Raw genomic sequence first — 20,031 nt, forward strand, 5'->3', positions numbered from 1 at the left:
GAACACACGAGGTGGGTGCAATGCGGAGGGCTGAGAGTACCCAGCCCCTCTTCCCTGACAGATAGCAGGTGCCCCTGCAAACACAGGACCAGGCCCTAAACACCAGGCCCCTCTAAAGATCAAAGTTTCAAAAATGATGTGGTGTTTTAGTGAACCACTATCTTGGGGGAAAATCAACAGTGTCCACATCAGAACCCTTGCCTTAAATAGCCATGACTGCCACCTACTAGAATTCTCAAACATGTTTTAGGTGATTTTAATTCAGATCTGGGTAAATCAGAAGTTGTCCAGTTGTTTTTAACAAAACAAAACTATGTGTAATTCGCCACATTGATAGAAGGGAAATTTCCATTCAGTATTTCCTAAGTATAAGCCGGAGAAGGCGATGGCACCCCACTCCAGTACTCTTGCCTGGAAAATCCCATGGAGAGAAAAGCCTGGTAGGCTGCAGTTCATGGGGTCACTAAGAGTTGGACACGACTGAGCGACTTCCCTTTCATTTTTCACTTTCATGCACTGGAGAAGGAAATGGCAACCCACTCCAGTGTTCTTGTCTGGAGAATCCCAGGGATAGGGGAGCCTGGTGGGTGGCCGTCTATGGGGTCACACAGAGTCGGACACGACTGAAGTGACTTAGCAGCAGCAGCAGCAGCAGCAAGTACAAACCTGTGTAAAATAGCATGGAAACGAAGCAGCTCACCTGAGTTGGGGAGCAGTCTGGACAGGGGGGCGGGGGTGGGTGGGTGGGTGGTCACAGCCAGCCCAGGGTCACTGCGACCCAGCCTCATCCATGCACTTATGGATCAGATGCTCCGTGGCCACCTTCCTGCAGCACAGCAGTGGGTGGCATGATGGACCACACAGCCTCAAAGCCTTTCTACTGGGGTGACTCCTTAGGCATGAGATTTCAGAGTTCCTCTGGCATGGTATTTCAGAGTTTCCTTTTGTAAACAATGAAAATGTAGTGATCACACAACCTGACGCATTATAAACAGTGACTGTTACTCACAAGGGAGACGCTCTTTACGGACCTAATTCTACTGTATCCGACCGCACTTTTCAGTCTCCACACCATCCTGGGACCAACTCAGGGAACCCGAGTCAGATGCATCCCAGAGTCCTGAAGAGGGGGACCCTGAGCAGAATCCAAACGCAGCTGTGCAGGTAGACAGGAAATGCTTGTAGAGAAAGACGGGGCAAGTCTGCCCTTCATCTCACAAACAGAAGAGTGCCACAAACACGAAGGTTCCCAAGACTAAAAGGGTATCTCTTTAATTCAGAATGCATCCTATGGCTCACATGCATGGTAATTTAATTCTGAAACACTGGATTCTGCCTGAGAGATTCTCCCAGACGTTTTTTCTCCTCTCAGCTTTTTTTTAAGGCAACTGATATCAACTTTAGATTCAAACCTTCCAACAACTCCTAAAATCTACATCTGTTCAGAATGAACATGTTCTATAAAAGCTTTTCAGAGGGAAAAGGTGATACAGAAGATGCATCAATGTTCAAATAATTTAAAACAAAAAGACAGATTTAATGCAACAATAACATTAATCTGAGGATAAATAAACCCACAACAGGCTTTAAAGTTTGAAAATGTTTTCCTTTCTTCACAGAGAGAATGGTTTACTGAAAGCACACATGACTGAAGACATCAAAACAGAACACACTGTTCTCTACGTCCAGGTGAGATGGGCCTGATCCTTTAGCCGCCTCCCGACACCTGTCTGGCCACAGGGATGGGCGATGGCTTCTCTAACTCAGGATGGGTGACAGCTTCAGGAGTAACTGGATGGCTTGTTTCCTGAGTCATCTTCCTGTGACCCCATGCTCTGGGAGGGAGGCGGGAGTCAGTGCACTTGTCTGCCCGGGCAAGAGCTTCCTGCCAGCAGCCCCAGAGGATATCACCCCCTGTAACAGGGAGGCAGTTCCAGGACCCCCACCCCCACCCCTAAACACACTTCCAGCCTGGAGTGTGGAAATGTTCTTCATGAGCACGTCTCCGTGAACTTCACTATTACAGGGACACCACCCAGCTCCCTCCAGCATACTTCTGTTAACTAGGGGGCCCCAATCACCTTCTGCACGAACTGGGGGTTCACTGTGATCTCCTGGTCCATGGCCTTCAGCCGCTCGTCCAGCTCTATACACTTCAGCATCTGTGTGGAGGCAGGTGGACAGGCTGAGCAGGTGGGTTCAGAGCAAGTTTATCCTTTTGAGCCTAGACTATTTGGGTGCTACAAGGTCACAGCCTTGAGCCAGACAGGTTCTGGAGTCAGAATTTGGGATCAGACAGTTAACACAGCACCAACAGTGCACATTGCCTGCCACCCCATAATTAAACTAAACACATGACCGTCTTTGGCAGTGAAACCTAAAAATGTTCACATAAGTGTCATTTCAGGTGGCATTTGACACCAAACGAGTTACAAAAAATACTTCCAGCTTTCAGGGTTTTAAAAAATTTGGAATTGCCAAAAAGAGACTCTGGTGACTTACTGCTTTTCATATTCTGAAGCTGTTTGGTTGAATCCATTTGCCTATCAGAGGTAAGAAGCCAGCTGGGCCCCGCGAGCCCAGCTTACGCCCAGAGGCCCTGAGAGCAGCACGGGCTGCGGTGCAGAGGCAGCGGCTCCCTGATCCCTGGCTGCTCCCTAGCGGGAACCGCGGCTGGCCTTCCTCCCCGCTGCCCGCTCACCCCTGATCTTCTGAGCCGGGACTCCAGATTCAAGTTACTGAAGGCTCCACTGTGTAAGTGGTTTCTGGGTACACATGAAACTGCACTCTGTCAGACAAGTGCACTGACTCCCGCCTCCCTCCCAGAATGCTGTACTCTCCCAAGCATTTCAGGAGTTGAGGGAGGCTCTGACAAACCGGACAAGGATGCTAACCTACCATTTATTTATAACCAGACAATCAGGAAGAGTCATTTTGAAATTAACTTTCTAGGAAATTAGATGTTCTTGGAAACTAGTTGGGAACTACCCATATTTAAAACTAAAATTATCCTGGAACACTGAAGCAGCACTTCAAGTATAACATCACAGACATCAGCCCAGAGCACTGGCGTTTCTGTTACCTCCTGGTCAATGTTGTGAAGCATGGCAGGGTTGTTGTATTTTTCAGGGTTATCGTGGAAACTGACCATCCCATCCTTCTGATTAATACTTGCAAAAATCTCACCATCTTCTATCTATAAAAGAGAAATCAGTAAAATAGTTTAGCCCCAAACATTATGTGAATAAGTGGTGTTTCAACACAGTCAGGGGAAATCACAGAGAGCAACAAGGAAATCAATCTGTAAGTGTTTTAGGCTCCACCTGTTTCTTCAACTCTCTTCCCTCTCTTAAATACCTAATATGTGCAGGGCACCATGAGAGACTAAGGAGTAAAATCCACATAAAGTGAGTTAACCTTTTCTTCGACTGTGCCACGGGGCTTCCCTGGTGGTGCAGAGGTTAAAATGTCTGCCTGCAATGTGGGAGATCTGGGTTTGATCCCTGGGTCGCGAAGATCCCCTGGAGAAGGAAATGGCAACCCACTCCAGTATTCTTGCCTGGAGAATCCCATGGACGGGGGAGCTTGGTGGGCTACAGTCCACGGGTCGCCAAGAGTCGGACACGACTGAGCGACTTCACTTCACTTCGACTGTGCCACGTGGCCTGCAGGATCCTAGTTCCCCAACCAAGGACTGAAAGGCCACCAGGGACATCTCCTAGTCAACCATTTTAAAGGGAACAACTCAGTAGATTCAACTACACCTGTGATGCACAGGCACCACCTCCACCCAGTGTCAAAAGGTCTCACTGCTACCCGGGGCCCCTGCCCTATCTGCGCAGTCACTGCCCAGCCTCCTCCTCTCAAGCCCCACCTCCAGCTGTGCACTCTCCACACTGTGCACATGCCTGTTCTGGAGGTTTCGTGGAAGTGGAGTCAGACAGTGCGTGGTCCTGTGTGTCTGGCTTCTCTGGCACAGATATTCTGAAGCACCCTTGCATCTCTAGACAACTTCTATGAAATATAATTGAAATTGTCCTTGAGTTTTACGAAAGTGAAGCCCTAACAAAATTTTGGTTCACTCCAGTAGCAATTATCCTCTGCTCCTTTAAGAAAATTTTCCTACCAATGCTGATTCCAAGGCAGCTTCAAAGTGTACATTTTTTATTTGCATCAACAACCGGGGATTAAGTTGACTGATCCTCATAGCCAAATCCTGCCCATGCAGCTAAAAAGGGAGCAGCCGATAGAAAATCCCAAAAGGGTGCTGTCATTCCTGACACACCAACGCTCCATCTGGGATGGTGGAGCTGAGCTGCCTGGGCTGGTTGCCCAGCCCGGGGGACGTGGTCCTAGTTAATAAAGTGCCCACAGCCCAACACAACCGAACACAAGGCGTGACTCCCTGACTCTGTGAGCACACGGAGGATCTCACAGCAGACAGAACACACCTAGTGGAAAAGCACACTGGGTTCGCCAGCAGCGTGCTATGTAAAAACCACGACAGGAAACCACCGCCATGTCTACCTGATGGACTCGTGCCGTGAAACGCTGCAACCCTGAACATGAGCCGGCTGCAACAGCACACAACACAGTGCATGGGGCTTGTGATGCTGGGCAGAGACAGCCAGACCCCTGAGCACACAGGCTGTACGTTCCCTTTCATAAGAAGCTCAAAAATGGGGCACCGCTAAAAGTGGGACACTATAAGCCAGGATTAAAAAGAACCTTTCTAGGCAGATGCAGGGCTGGAACCTGGTTTGAGAAGGCTGCACACTGTATGACTCCAACCATATGACATTGTGAAAAAAGCAAAACTGGAGAAAATGAAAAGGTCAGTAGTGGGAGGGGTGGTAAGGAACAGGCAGAGCACAGGGCATCTGCAGGGCAGAGTGGATGCTCCAGGCGATGCGGTCATGACAGATTCACGTACACGCACATTTATCCAAACCCACAGAGTGTCCAACACGTGAACAAACCTGATGTAAACTAACGACTCTGGATGAAGACCTGTCAGTGGAGGACCTTCAGCTATGACAAGGGCCCAGTCTGGTGGGGACACTGATCAGGGGAGGCTATGATTGTGTGTGGGGACTGGGAACGCTGTACTTTGCCCTCAATTTGGCAGTAAACCTCAAATCACAATAAAAAAATTAAATCTTATTTAAAAACAAAAATCCCTGCCTTCATAAATTTTACATAGTAGGACAGGATTTTTCAGGCTTGGCAGTATTGACGTTTTGAGCCAGAGAATTCTTTGTGGTGGGAGCGCCCCCCGTGTGCAGGACCCGGCTCCGCTTGCTATGAGCAGCACTCCCTGGCTGTGATGACCAAGAACGTCCTCAGGATACGACCGTGCAGGACACGTGCACACGTCCCAGGAAAACCCCAACTGTGAGGAAGCTGACGGATCACCCACAGCGGCGCCACTGGGTGCCCTGCCTCCTCCTCTACGCCTCCCAAGGCAAACACCAATAACCTTTACAAGGACAAAACTCCAGTAACTTACTTCTGAAAACAGAAAACACACTTACCATGTGCAGGACATACTTTTCTGCCTCCTGAGGCCCGGACAGCTGCACACGACTTGCCATATCTTGTAACGACAGTGTTAAAAATGTCTGAAATTCAGAAGTTAATCAATCATAGGTAGAAACAGACTGAAGAGAGAAATTCTACTAAATGCGTAGACTCCTACTGAGTCACTGATCGCTTGCTTCTCAAGAGTGTACAAGCTAGCTTTCTGTTGCAAAGATGACTTGAACTGCATGAGCTAAGGTTTCAGCATCACTTTTCTAGAGCAATGACTTCTAGGAAACACCCTCCACATGCTTCCTGGGTCTAGAATGACGTGTGTGCCAGGGTGCTCGCTGCAGCTCTACCTGTGATGGCAAAGGTCGGAACTGCCCAGATGTCTGTCAGCAGAGGACTGGCTGAGTGCAGCGAAACCACACAAATGGATTCCTACACGGCTATAAAAAGCCTTACAAAGTGAGGATGCTTTTCATGAGCTGAAATTGAAGACATGCACATCTTAAATGTAAAAAGGGACACAGAACAGGGTCTATATCTGGCTCAGATCTCTGAACAAGGAAACTGTGCATGTGTGTGACAGCACACATGTGTGTGAATGCACGTGCTTATACAGTCTCTGCGGGGATGCCCGGGAAGCAGTGACACGGGGCTGCCTCTGGGAAAGAAAAGGCCCACTGCAGTATAGGGACTGGGTGGAGATTTTTGGGTCTTTGCATTTTGTATTGTAAATATATTACCTTGTAAATAATATGAAATTAAAAAAAAAAAACAAAACAGATTCATCCTTCAAAATTCAAAGTCAGAATGTGTAAACACATTGAGGGTTAAAAGGAAACCAGTGTTTATCATGGTCTGCCTGGGACCTGATGAAAACGCCTTTCAGGAACAAATTAAAAGAGCCCCCTTTTTTAGAGCAGCTGGCAATATTTACCACTACCAGCTGTAAATACAATGCATTTTCAAAGCAGGCCTTGTTAAGATTCTGATGTTGAAAATTCTTGGTAAGCCAATGACCAAAAAAACTCTATATATACTTTAGTTCAGAGTAGCACCTCCTTCCCAATGAAACTCCTGTGAATTCTAAGTATCTCGGTAGTTTAGCACCAGTGAGGACTAGAAAAGGGAACATTTCGAAATATACAGAACTGTCATTTTTCTTTTCAAAGTAAGAAACTTCCGCTTGACTGTCCATCAGAAGAGAACTGGCTGAGAAAGTTATGATCGTCTGTACAACAAAGCACAATGTACAGTCACTGTGATACAGGCTTACATTGCCATGGAAACCAGAAAAAGGATGTAGAACAGCACACAGCATATGACCCTGGTTACAGTCAGTGGGAGTGTTCGCATACATGGAGCAGACAGATCCAGAGAAATGTCCCCAGAATATGACTGTGGAGCAGGTCTGAGCCCCCGTGACAATCCCGTGTCCCCGGCTGCCCAGCAGACAGCCATCTCGTCCACTGCGTCCTCGCAGGGCTGCGTCTCGGGGGAAGAGCTGCCCCTTCCCCGCTCACTGCAGCTGTTCTTTGCTGGTTTCCCATTACCTGCAGTGAACACCTCTATCTCTCTGGCTCACATAAGGCTTTGTTTTCTTTTTACACTTTCCTGGACAGTCTTAACGCTTGATGGCAAGCATATTTTCCAACATCAAAAGCCACTGGGTCTATTTTCATCTTAAAAAATAAAAACTACACAGTTGGCTTACCTTCCCCAGCCCAAGTGCACCAGCCAAGTGCCCACAGGTGGGTTAGCCTGCTGTGAGGTCCTGGGCTGCACAGCTGTACCCTTAGCATCTGCCCGGCCCATCTCCCTCCCTTCAGTTACCTGTCTGCCTCCCAGAGCAGCCATGTCTCCTCCCCGCTTCTTCTTCGCCTGCTCTTCTTCTCAAATACCCCACACTAGCCCTGGAAAGGGCCCCCTCAAAGTCCCCATGGGACCGGCTGGGACCCTTGAGCTGCTGCCCCAGTGCAGACAAGGACGGGGGAACGGAGCCCGGCTCTGAAGGCCCACAGGGCTGCACCTTGGTGAGTCTCTGGATGTTCTTCTTATACAGCGAGGACAGGCACTGCTTCACCAGCCCCATGTTGTTGTCGCGTGTAAAGATCTCGCTGTGCTTGGTCACCAGGCTGCGGAGCTCCGAGGGGTTGTTGGTGGAGTACACTTGCGCTAACTCGTGGTATGCATTGCTAAGAGGCTAAAGGTGTGCAGGTGGGAAGAAACAAGATTCGACAGTTAGCAGAACACAGCCTGTGTGAGACGCAAAAGGGAACGTGGCACTAACTGTGGAGCAAGGAGGTCCAGTGTCCCTTACTGTTACCCAGCAAACTGTAAGTTACTCTAAGCAAATGCCTGGTTTTAAAGACCAAGGAGAGAAGTTTACCATGGTGCTCCTTGTGTAGCACAGAGCAGGCCTGGAGCCTGCAGTGACGGCCACAGGCCTTTTTCTCACAGGCAGCTCCTGACTTGTCCCAGATAAACCACCTGGGAAGAAAGGAGGCAAACACCCACCCTTCTCAGCCCCCTCTTGCTCCACACGTGCCTCACCAGGTGCCATGGGACAACTGACTGCTTCCGGGGGAACAAGAGACCCCTGGGCTGAGGGCCCCTCAGAGCTGAGCTGGGCCCACCACCTGGGCAATACGGCTCCTCATAGTCCCGGCAGACACAGGGCAGGGCTGCAGGAGCGGGCGAGCGGTGCTGATCAGCATGGGCAGACCTGGCTCAAGCAGCAGCCCTACCCTGATGCCTGAGCCCTCGTCACCACTCCGTTAACCCTGCAGACAAACCGCAGCTCTTGTGAAGGAGGTGAGTCATGAGGACCCCACTTACGAAAGTGCTCCTCCTGGAACAGGTCACTCCAGGGCCATGGGGGCCACCTGCAGGAGTTCTCCAAACCCGCGTCACTCTTTAGCGGGCTCCGAGGACCTCTCACCCACCCCCAAATGCCCATCTGTGACAGGCACCCTGGAGCCCAAGAACCACGATGGGTAGCTGAAGGACATGGGCAACGCTCAACAAGACAGCACAGAAACCTTCACATCAGGAAGACTTTCAAACTGACCTCCTGAAACTTTGAGTTTTGTTCAAGGAGGGTCAGCACAAAATTGTTATCAAATGATAGTGACTTCAATTTAAAATAAGCATGAATTACGAGAAAATTAAAAAGGAGGTCATTTCTCCACGTGGTCCTGGGGCCGAGTCCTTAGGAAAACCATAGCAGCTCAGTGAGCAAAGCTTGGGGTCTAAGAGGATCTCCCAGCACTTGATCAGAGTTCAAGTCCAACAGAGCATAAGCACTGCTCTATCAGAACCTTAAACCCCTACGCCATGACCACCCAGAGCAAGAACATGGACGCAGATTCCCGGAACACCCCACCCCATCAGGGGGTTGGTGGGCATGGACGAGTCAGGGTCCTGCCAGATGCCCAGGGGACGTCGAGAACGTCTGCTAATTGAAGATGCCAGGAGAGTCAAGTCACATAGATTACAGAATTATGTATCACCACAACTTTGTAGGAACAGAACATGTCAGCTGAGAAATCACTGTTTTGAAAGCTCACCTTAATGAATCTACCCACAATCTGAGAGGTGTATTTCGGCAGCTGCTGTACTTTGCCCAGCAGGATCAGAGAGACTAGGATATACTTCTTATACGACTCCAGCATGATGTGACTGACGGCCATGGCAGGCGTGGTGATGGCCTGGGTGGAGAGGAACATCAGAGTGAGGACAGAGTGTGAATTCGGAAGATAGTACTGACACCCAGTCACTGCCTTTAATGACAACTGGGCTCTGGCATGATCACCAAGTTGTGCAACTGTTCCCCCTACCTAATTTCAGGACACTTTCACCCTCCTAAAAAGAAACCCTGCTGGGCAGGGGTCACTGCCCATACTCCCCTCCCCAGCCATCCATTCCTCCACTTCAATTCTTGTTGGACTTGCCTGCTCTGGACATTTCATATTAATGGCTTTTTTCCCCCCCACTTGGCTGTGCTGTGTAGCTCATGGACTCTCAGTTCCCTGACCAGGGATTAAACCCAGGCCCTTGGCAGTGAGAGCATGGAATCCTAACCACTGGAGTGCCGGAAGTTCCCATAAATGGCTTCACAGGGTCTTATGTGAGCAGTTTCACCGTGACACTTCCAGGGCATACACTGAAATAGCCTGTGTCACAACCTATTCTGTTTCAGGCACACGGTGCTCCACGTAAACAGAGACCGCTTCGGCGGGTGGGCATCTGGCCGCACGGCTCCCACTGCCGAGGACATGCACGTGCGTGTCTAGGTGGATGTCTGCGGTCACTTCTCTCAGGTGTTCACTTCTCTCAACCCTGGGAATGAAAGTGCTGGGTCACATGCAGGTTTCAGGTGTAACCTTTTGAGGAACCCCACACCCCTGTCAGCAGCCAGCACCCCCATCACAAGAGCCTGCTGTGTGACCTGGTGCCACACTGTGGCTCTGAGTTGCATTTCTCTTTTGATCAGGGCTTCTGGCCATCTGTATATATTCTCTGAAAAAATGTCTATTCAAATCTGTCGCCTGTTTTAAAACTTCAGGGCTTTTACTGTTGAATTTCTGACAGCTCTGCACATTCCGGATATGAGTCTCTTTTCAGAAACATCACCTGCAAGTATTTCCTCCTATTCTGCGGCTGCCTTTCTACATTCACATGGATTCATGAAGGTTAAGAATCCAAATCTATCACCCAAATCAGCCCAAATGTCCCAAACAAAATCCAAGCCCCTGGGCCTCTAAGGCCGTTCTGAGTTATTCCACAGAAACACTCCTGTAAGAGCACAAGGACACAAGCACCACTTTCACACGAAGCAGCAGGACCTGCTGAGGGGCCTGCCCACCAGGGGCCAGGGAGCACCCAGGGCCACCTGCACTCAGGGTGACAGGTGGACGCAGCTCTCACTCGTCACTTTATGTAATGCTGTGTGATCTCAAGTGTTTCTTTCTTTTTTTTTTTTAGCAAGTATATCTTTTGGAATGTTTCAGAAAAGCAGTAAGAAAAGACGCCTGTCTGGTATCAGTCACGTCCCCTGCCCAGCAGAACCTCCAGTCGCCCTGTCCCAGGCCCCAGCAAACCTGGGCAGTCCTGCTGACCAAGGCCACGCGCACTCACGGGCATGTGCACATGTTTGCACAGCATCTCAGATACACTCTGAGCTCCTCCAAGGTTCAGAGCACCTTTGATTACCAGAACGTGCACTCCGAATCAAACGGAACTTCTGAAAATCTGACAAGTTCATCTTAAAACACTGTTTATTCCCAGTCCTGTCTTTTTAGGCCCTGAGTGAACCTCCAGAAACACACATCTCATCAGACACAAAACGGTGGAGGGGAGGCACTTTTTTCTCTGAACTCCTTTACATTATCTGAATTATGAACCAGGAGAATGTCTTATTTATTAAAAGAAGAAACACTTGGGAATTCCCTGACAGATCAGGGTTAGGGTTTAGTGCTTTCACTGCTATGGCCCAGAGTTTAGTCCTTGCTTGGGGAACTAAGACACTGCAAGCCATGCAGCATGGACCGAAGGAAAAAAAAAAAAGCAAAAAACTTAACCCAACTTCACACCTCATTTCAGAACAAGAAGACGTGACAAAGATCACTGGGCTCCACAAACATCCAGAGACACACAGAACTCAACCCGCACCAGACAGAATTCGAGTCCCTCCCTGCCTTGGGCCCCTGCCACCAGGCAAGGCATGCCTCTCTGACCACACAGGCTCATACGCCCGAGCTGGGGGAGGGACCACCTGCTCATAGAAGTAGAGTGCCCGCTCGAAGTTCTTCAGGCCGGTGTAGACCATCCCGCCGTAGTAGTAGTAGCACAGGAAGTGCCTGGCGTCGTAGGCCCCGTTCTCCTTGCAGATGTCCACCATGTCCACGTCCAGGTACGGCAGGGCCGGCTTAAAGCACTTTGCCAGCAAACACAGCTGTGGCGAGAGATGCACGCAGCCATCACTCCACATGCACCTCAGCACACATGAGCAAAAGGAGAAAACCCAGAAAGTTCTAGAAAACACCTGGCTTTACATCTGACTTGACTAGAATGATTTAAACGTTGACACGTCCATCTTCTTAGGCATTTGGCATAAAACAGCATTTCTTCGGGAAAGGCTAACCGGCTGTGACATGAAGAGCTCACAAGCGAAGCAAAGCCTGGCCATCTATAGAAGATGCACGAGTGTGGGCTCTGCTCTCCGCTGCCCTGGAGGCATGGGCGCAGCTCCTCTCAGACCTCTCCCTGCCTGCTCTGACTCCCTTGGCTATGAGCAGAGAATGTGCAGCCCAAGAAAGCAGGACTGGCAGAGCCCTCGGGCCTGTGGCGACAGTGGAACCAGACACACAGGGGTGCAAACACTGCACCCCCGAGACTCGTAAACTCTACTGTGTGCCCGTCACATCTCCACCACAGAAGTGTGTCAAGAGAAAAAAGGAGGAAAGAATGCACACCTCCATGTGAAGTGAGAAGATGTGGTTGGAATAATCCACATCCCATGTTATTCATCAAGGAACAATCTGGATACCCCACAGAGACTGGCTAAACCCACAGTATGGAGTTCTCTGTGGCTATAAAGCACTAACACAAAATCATCTCCAAGACACAGTATGTAGGAAAAAGACATTGTATAGATTGCTACTATTTGTGTTTAAACTAGAGAGACAGAAATATACACGTATCTGCTGGTGTGTGCTAAACTGTCTCTGGAGGGCTATAGGAGAAATGATCAACTCAGCTTCCTCCGGAAAGGAGAGATGGGTGGCAGGGGAGCAGGTAGAGGCCGGCTTCATTACACATATCCCTCCTTTGCCATCTGGGTTTCGAGTCACACAAAATAAACAAACAAGTGACATCTTCAGGTGTGAGAAGTAACCAGTTGGTTCTCAGGCCCCAGAGCTCCTACTGGGAGTGCTATCAGGGTCACAAGCACCACCCCTGACCCCAACCTGGTCTCACTTCCCACTGACTGGCTGGGTGGCAGCCCATGGCTGGTGGTCAGCAGCCCCAACATTCCCTTCCAGCAACAGTGCAGCTTCTGACACTTAAAACATGGCGCCATCCCAACCACGTCCAACCTTGACCCGGGTGGCCCCCTGGTGCTCACCTGGCAGAGGTCGGCGTGCACAGAGGTCAGCTGGTTTGTGTTCATCTGCATCTTGTCAATGGCTTGCCTAAGGATGCCAATTCCTCGCAGAGGCTGTCAGAAAGAGGCCTGTTAGTTAGGGCCTCAGTGGGGCGGCACGCCTGGTCCTAAGCTGTCCCTTACAAGTGAAAGTCCCTATAGGCAGGCTTCTCTAAATGAGAGTGACCCTACTGATGGGCTCCTCTAAATGACAGGCGGGGGGTCCCACAGCCTCTGGAGAAGCTTCTGTCTCTCTTCAGTCAGAAAATGTCGTCTTAGGCTGTTTATTGTCATATTTACAGTAATTAGCACAACTTTTTAAAATCAGAAAGCTTTTTCTAATTAATAGAGATCAATAATCAAAAGCAACATTATGTTCTCAACAGTTTGTTATATTTACAGGTAAACAAACAACAATTTTCCAACTCATTAACCAAAGAAGTGGCTCGTGTTTAGGAGAGACTTAACTGAGAACACGGGTGCTGGCCCTTTTCTGCAGGACAGTCTGGGGGTCACCTGTAAATTCTCTTCAGCAACATCTCTTACCTGATGGTAAATTACTGTTGAAAGCGATACCACAAGCTACAAACAGACCATTTTCCTGCCCTGATCGTGAATAACAAGACCAAGAATCACGAGAGGTGCGATCAGCTTCTGAGGAGAAGATGTGACTGTGAAAGAGGGGAGGAACTCACAAGCTTTCCTCAGTGAAGACTGATTGGATATTTTTAACCATCTCCCTCAAACAACAGTTAGGCAGTGCACCTACAAAATTATCAACTGAGTCTTTGTTTTCAGGCTCTTTCACACCATCAGTCTTTTAAAGTTCAATTTCAAATCACAAAGAAACATCCAAATTATAACCTGTGTCAGCATCACAATAAATAAAGACTTCACTAGATTAAAGGAGACTAAAGACTGGAGAAGGAAATGACACCCCACTCCAGTACTCTTGCCTGGAAAATCCCACGGACAGAGGAGCCTGGGAGGCTGCAGTCCATGGGGGTCGCAGAGTCGGACACGACTGAGCGACTTCACTTTCCTTTCCTTTCTTCTTTGTAGACAGATAACATGACAAAGTTTCAGACACAACACTACACATTAATACTGCTTAACTCTTCGTCTGAAACTACAGAGCTAGGTTAAAAGAAAAAAATGAATAAAGGAGACTAAAGAGACACAATCATGTAATTTAACCTGTGATCTGAGATTGTCTTTTGTTACAAAAGACATTAGCAAAAACAACTGGTCCAAGCGTAATGAGGTCAGATGTGTTAAAGGGTTCTATACATGTTTGTCTTCTGATGTCGTGCTGCGGTTACATTAGGGAATGTTCTAAGTTGTCCTAGTTTTTAAGAAACACTCACTGAGCTCTCAGGGTAAGGGGGACCATAGCTGTGACCTTCTTTCTTGCGGCTCAGAAAGGAAGGCAACAAGACTGAGCAGGTTAGGGAAGATACCAACACCTAGGGACTCCAGGTGGAGGGCATTTACAGCAATTAATTATACCAACCTAACAACTTCTTATAAAGTGAAAATTAGGTCATCAGTTCAGTTCAGTCACTCAGTCGCATCCAACCCTTTGCGACCCCATGAACCGCAGCATGCCAGGCCTCCCTGTCCATCACCAACTCCCGGAGTCCACCCAAACCCATGTCCATCAAGTCGGTAATGCCATCCAACCATCTCATCCTCTGTCGTCCCCTTCTCCTCCTGCCCATAATCTTTCCCAGCATCAGGGTCCTTTCAAATGAGTCAGCTCTTCGCATCAGGTGGCCAAAGTATCGGAGTTTCAGCTTCAACATCAGTCCTTCCAATGAACACCCAGGACTGATCTCCTTTAGGATGGATTGGTTGGATCTCCTTGCAGTCCAAGGGACTCAAAAGATTTAACAAGAAGGGCTTCCCTGGTGGCTTCGATGGTAAAGAATCTACCTGCAATGCGGGAGACGCAGGTTCCATCTCTGGGTCAGGAAGATCCCCTGGAGAAGGGAATAGCAACCCACTCCAGTGTTCATGCCTGGAGAATTCCATGGACAGAGGAGCCTAGCGAGCTATAGTCCAAGGGATCGCAAAAGTTGGACATCACTGAGCAACTAACACACACAAAAGGTTTAACAAACAAACAAACAAAACCTGCATTTTATAACATGAAGGGCGCTAGAAGGGCTATTCCGAACTTAAGCAGCAGCTGCACCCTGGAGGCACCTCTCCTGTGGTCAGAGCTCCCCCAGGAGACGTTCTGAACTCTCCAAACCCATCACATGTATCTGAGCATCAAGGTTTCAGCACGAGGCTGGGACCGTAATGCTCGGAGCACTGCACAGGTTACACACAAGTGAAACGAAACTGTAAATACTCAAACAACGTTCTTACCTGTTTTCTTTCCACAAGTGCATTTGTTAGCTGATGGCAAAGCCCAGCAACTAGACACAATAACAAAATATTGAAGATGTAAGTGAGTACAGGGCAGAACACATCCACGGAGAAGAAAAGGCGCTGCCCTTACAGGTGTCTGTCGCATAGCGGATGTGCTCCCCGTTGCAGGTGCTGATGAAGAGCTGAACCTGGGAGAACAGCGTCTCAAAGTCGGGAACGCTGGGCATGGAAAACTTCACAAACCTACAACACAGAGAAGAACCAACTGGTCCTGGTTGGGGCCTTGTGGCAGGAAATATGGAAGCCCATCCTGCCTCCAATGCTCTGTGAAGTTAAAGGAGTCATGACACTTTTAAAAATTAAGAACCAGAATCTATGAGATTCTGCTGGCCTGGTTCTTTGCATAATCAAGACATAGAACATAAACACAAATAAAGACTAAGAAAAATAAGCTTAAAGCACAACTTTTACCCAGAGCAAAAAGGCAAGAAATAAAAGACATCCAAAAGAGAGTAACTTTCAAAAAAAGAAAATTCTGTTAAATTAGGTCAAATATCAGGCCACTTAATACTCAAAGTAACTAAACTTAAACTTGTAGCCCCAAAATTTTTAAAATACTTTCCTTTTGCACTTTAATGTGTTCAGTACTGTTTACTCACTTAGAAACCCTGAGCAGAACAGATTGAAGGGGGACAGGGAGGAAGCTACGGGCTGGCTGGAGGCCATGGCAGTGGCTCACAGTCATGGTGCTGCCCCAGACCCAGGGGAGAAGGACTAGCTGTGGGGCAGGACCAGAGAAGTGGACTGGTCGGAAGAGGGACAACTAAGATGACCCATCCCAAGTCACCTGGCAGATGGTGCCACCAGGTGCCACCATAAACACTGAAAGGGAGTCGGAGAAAGGTTTCTGGGGAGAAATTATGTAAGCCACCACCACTTACATACCGCTTACAAGAAAACTTCAAATTCTTCTTTTTAAAAAAGAAAAAACGGAATGGTTTAAACTCATTTCAAGAAAAATGAAACAGGTGTTATCACCTAACAACAATTTCCCCATCTTTCAACTCGTACTTTCATTTATACAGTATCACAATGCCACCTGACATCAGCAATTACACTTCCCAATGATCAAAATCTGTCCAAACAATCTCATTTGGGCTTCACAATAGGTCAGTAAGGCACTGGGCCTTCCACTTTATAAACGAAAATACACAGCTCAGGGCCCCACACCTCGTAATCAGCAGAACACAGATACAAACCCAGGGAACCTGGTAACCAGGTCAGGGTTCTTCCCAGGTTTCCTCTAACTGACATACAACGTCAAACATCTTACAGCTTCAGAAAGCTTTCACATACATCATCTCACTTGACACACACATCAGCATAAACTGAAGTGGGTACAAATTGTGCTACTTGTTCTTTTAATGGGAAAGCACAGCCAGCAGAAATCTTTATCCGCCAGCCACAGCTGGCAGAAGTTTCCGCAGCGGAGGCCCTGTTCCGAGTGTGCGCCATCTAAAGCAGTGGCTACTGAGTCCTCAAGATGCTGCATGTACGACAGGGGAGCTAAACCCTGAATGTCACTTATTTGTAAAGATTTACACTCAGACACACGACAGCCACTGACCACCATCCTGCGAGCGAAGGCTAGACCTCGGGCTCTGACAGCACCTTCCTCCTGACGCACCCCTGTCTCAGGAGCGCCAGCTCAAGTGAAGCCAGACCCTCATTTCAGGTCAATTTGTTCTCAGTTCATCTACATTATTTCAACTTCCACAACAACCATAAAATCCCAATCTATGACACTAAAACATCAAGAGAAAAAAAAAAAATCAACCGTCAAGTACATAGAGTCACAAGAGTTCAAAAGGCCAACTGGAATAACGTCTGTTTAACTTGGTCTTAAACCAGCTTAAACTTGTCTGCAGGGTGCTCTGGATTACTTGGAACTTCACTCAGCTTGGCCTCCTGCCCCGTCCTGCCACTCTTTCCTCTTTTCAATTCAGAAAATGGGGAGAATCCCATGGATCACACGAATAAAAGTATTCAGATAAACACAAACTACAGTGCCACAACTGAGATCACCATTCATTTTTTAAAACATTTCAAAATTTGTATAAACATTAAGAATTTAAAAGAATAATAAAGCAGAACAAAAAATACAAGCAATGATTAGCTGCAATGAGGTAAAGGTAACTGCTACAACGTGACTTTAGTTGTGCCAAAGAGCTCACTGTCGTTTACAGGGCTTACTTCCTACACCAAACAAAGCCAGAGAGGGCAGTGCTGAGGCTGAGCGAGCACAAAGCCGTGAAGGAAGACGCCCTTACAAGACAGCGAGGACGCCCAAGGAGTGCTCCTGGACGTCCAGGGCCCCGAGCACGGTATCCAGATGGGATAAGTTCTTCGCCAGAAGCTCCCCACTCTTGTTGATCAGTTCACAAAGCTGAGTCATTTGCCCTGGAAAACAAGAATGACACTACCATTCAGAACAGCATTCACCAGACCAAAAGATGTCATACCTCAGACCTGCCAGTGCCTAAAGGTGATTTCTTCCAACTCCTTCATTTCAGATGAGGACCCAGAAGGGCCAGAAACACCAAATGATTTTGCCTTTGGTCTCAGTGCTAAGTCTCCCACTTTCCTCTGGCCACTGAAGGTTTCGCACTCCCACTTCCAGTGCCCCAACCCAGCAGAGTGCACATTACCATCAGCACCAACTCATCTCCTTTCTGTATCCAAAATGTCACCAGCTATGACTTCATCTCACTCCTCAGCCTCTCAGTCCACTCCTTCCTCTCCTCTCTGCCTTCATTCCCACGTCCGTCACTTTCAGTCTGCATGCCATCATCTTCTGAGCAGCAACCCCCTTCCTTCTCTACCCCAGCCCTCACTCCACACCAGCACCCGTCTGTGCTGGAGGCGTGAGGCACATCAGTCAGAGGCAGGGCAAGTGACCTGCCCCTCTCTGCTGGGCAGCCTGCTCCTACAGCAGCAGCCTGCACAAAACATGTGTGTGAAGCTTCCAGGCCAAGCGATCCTGTCTGATGCTCACCAGCACGGCCCCGGCTCTGTTTTGTAAGTAAGAAAATTGAACCTGGGAAATGAGTTGTTTGGTTAGTCACCAAGTGACTGAGACAGGTGCATGTGTGTTCAGCAGCTAAAGTCAGTCATGTCCAACTCTCTGCAGCCCGCCAGGCTCCTCTGTCCATGGGATTCTCCAGGCAAGAACACTGGAGTGGGTTGCCATTTTCTCCTCCATGGGATCTTCCTGACCCAGGGATCGAAGGGGATCTCCCGCATTGGCAGGCAGATTTCTTACCACTCAGCCACCTGGGAAGCCCAACTGAGACAGGACTTTAACCCAAACCTTCTAACCTCACGTCACCTCGGGAAACTAGAGTCTGTGGCACAAACAAATGAGGGAGTGCCTTCCTCACTCCCAGAGACTGCCAGCCTCACCCCTGACCCTAACTCCTACCAGTTAAGAGAAACGAGGCAGAACCGTTGCGCTGCGCAGCGCCGGGAACCGAAGCAACCTCGGGGCAGCCTGGCGGGCAGCACCTGGGTCCTTACACCGGGAGACGCGATTCCCGAGAGAAGGGTGTCTGGGCAAGGTCACGCGGCTCCTGCAACCTTAATGGTTCCTCCCGCTCACTCCTGACAAGCCCGCGCAGTCCGGACGTTTCTATTTCACAGATGAACCAACAGGGTGAGGAAAGGGGCCTCACAACAGCGGCCAATTACTTTAATTCTGGGCCCAGGGCACGACACTCAGGCGATGAGAGGAACCAACCAAAGGCATGAAAATTAGGGGCAAATTCACAGCGGCCACAACTCCGCCCCCCCAAGAGGGAGCCGGGAGCCAGGGCCCTCGGGGGTCGAGCGCGGCCAGCCGCGAGGGGCCCGGCCGCGCGGCCAGGTCGGGAAGGGCCTCCGGGAGGTGAGACGGACCGAGCTCCGACGGCGGGGGGCGGAGGCCGGGGCCTGGGCGAAGGGGTCGTCCATCTCGCGCGCTCCTCAGCCCCAGCCCAAGCTCCAAGACCCCCGCCGCAGCCCGGACGCAGGCTCGCGGCCCGCGCCCATCGCCTCACCTTGGGCGGAGAGCTGGCGGACGCTGTTGACGAACTGCTCCAGGGCGGACGCCATGTTCCCGGTGGCCGGGCGGCGGAGGCGGCGCGCGCGGGACGAGGGCCGGCGACCCACCGGAGGCCCGCAGGGCGGTGACGTCACTTCCGCCGCTCAAGCGCCGCGAGATCTACCTACCTGGACCCGGCTACTGTTTCCATGGAACCGGTTCTGCTGCTGCCCGCGCCGGAAAGCAGGTTTTTTTCCCTTCCGTCTTCATTCTGTGCACACGTGAAGTCGCTCCCTGGATTTAAAGGGGATGGTGGGCAAAGGAAGGAACTGAACGCCTAGCTGTTGTTCAGTCGCTTTGTCGTGTCCGACTCATTGCGACCCTATTGACTGTGTAGCCCGCCAGGCTCCTCTGTCCCTGGGATTTCCCAGGCAAGAATATTGGAGTGGGTAGCCATTTCCTTCTCCAGGGGATCTTCCCCACTCAGGGAACCCGCCTGTCTTAATCGCAATCTCTTCCCTGAGGCTCTTCCAGCCAGGTAGTAGTTGTCCAGACAGGAAGGCAACCTGCCTTCAAATCCCTTTTCTAGCACTTAGTAGCTCCACGACTTTCGGCAAGTTCCTTGTCCGCTGCCTTGTTTCCCCATATGTAAAATGCTCACGATAAACTACGTAAAACACTTATGGCTGGAGAGGGGTGATGTGAGATGGGGCTGCAAGATAAACAGGGGCCATGTCAAGTAAGCCGTGTTAAAGCTACTGGATTTTTCCTTGAGAAGATTGGGGAGCAATGGAGAGTTTCATGCAGGCGAGTGGCATGATCAGACTTGCACTTGGAAAAGACTGGCTTCACATGGATAACCTCAGAGAATCATTTAAGAAGCTATTACAGTAGTGAG

General features: G+C 49.4%; 1 protein-coding gene across 2 annotated transcripts; it reads right to left on the reverse strand.

The window, feature by feature from the left end:
• Positions 1-1,246: 1,246 nt before the first annotated feature.
• On the reverse strand, positions 1,247-19,310 carry COPS3 (COP9 signalosome subunit 3). 2 transcript variants are annotated; one of them, XM_040245785.1, is made up of 12 exons: positions 19,150-19,310; positions 17,386-17,515; positions 15,186-15,298; positions 15,053-15,102; positions 12,659-12,751; positions 11,306-11,485; positions 9,099-9,239; positions 7,559-7,732; positions 5,535-5,621; positions 3,083-3,196; positions 2,082-2,162; positions 1,247-1,835 (listed from the first exon to the last, which is right to left on the reverse strand). In XM_040245785.1, the coding sequence occupies exons 1-12, from the start codon at positions 19,202-19,204 to the stop codon at positions 1,782-1,784; spliced, it is 1,272 nt and encodes a 423-aa protein (XP_040101719.1). In that variant the 5' UTR covers positions 19,205-19,310; the 3' UTR covers positions 1,247-1,781. The 2 variants fall into 2 exon arrangements, with proteins under 2 accessions (XP_040101719.1, XP_040101720.1); XM_040245786.1 differs by lacking the exon at positions 17,386-17,515 and having other exon boundaries at positions 19,150-19,287.
• Between the last annotated feature and the right edge of the window lie 721 nt (positions 19,311-20,031).

This window comes from Oryx dammah, unplaced genomic scaffold, assembly GCF_014754425.2.
Source record: "Oryx dammah isolate SB20612 unplaced genomic scaffold, SCBI_Odam_1.1 HiC_scaffold_8, whole genome shotgun sequence".
Taxonomy (NCBI): Eukaryota; Metazoa; Chordata; class Mammalia; order Artiodactyla; family Bovidae; genus Oryx; species Oryx dammah.

What these genes read in the sequence shown, in the direction of transcription:
- COPS3 (XM_040245785.1), bottom strand. Translation starts at nt 19,204, where the DNA reads ATGGCGTCCGCCCTGGAGCAGTTCGTCAACAGCGTCCGCCAGCTCTCC. An exon ending in TGCACGCCGACCTCTGCCAG is followed by an intron (nt 11,486 to 12,658) that starts GTGAGCACCAGG and finishes CTCTCGCCACAG; the next exon opens with CTGTGTTTGCTGGCAAAGTG. An exon ending in AAAAGTATGTCCTGCACATG is followed by an intron (nt 3,197 to 5,534) that starts GTAAGTGTGTTT and finishes TCTCTTTTATAG; the next exon opens with ATAGAAGATGGTGAGATTTT.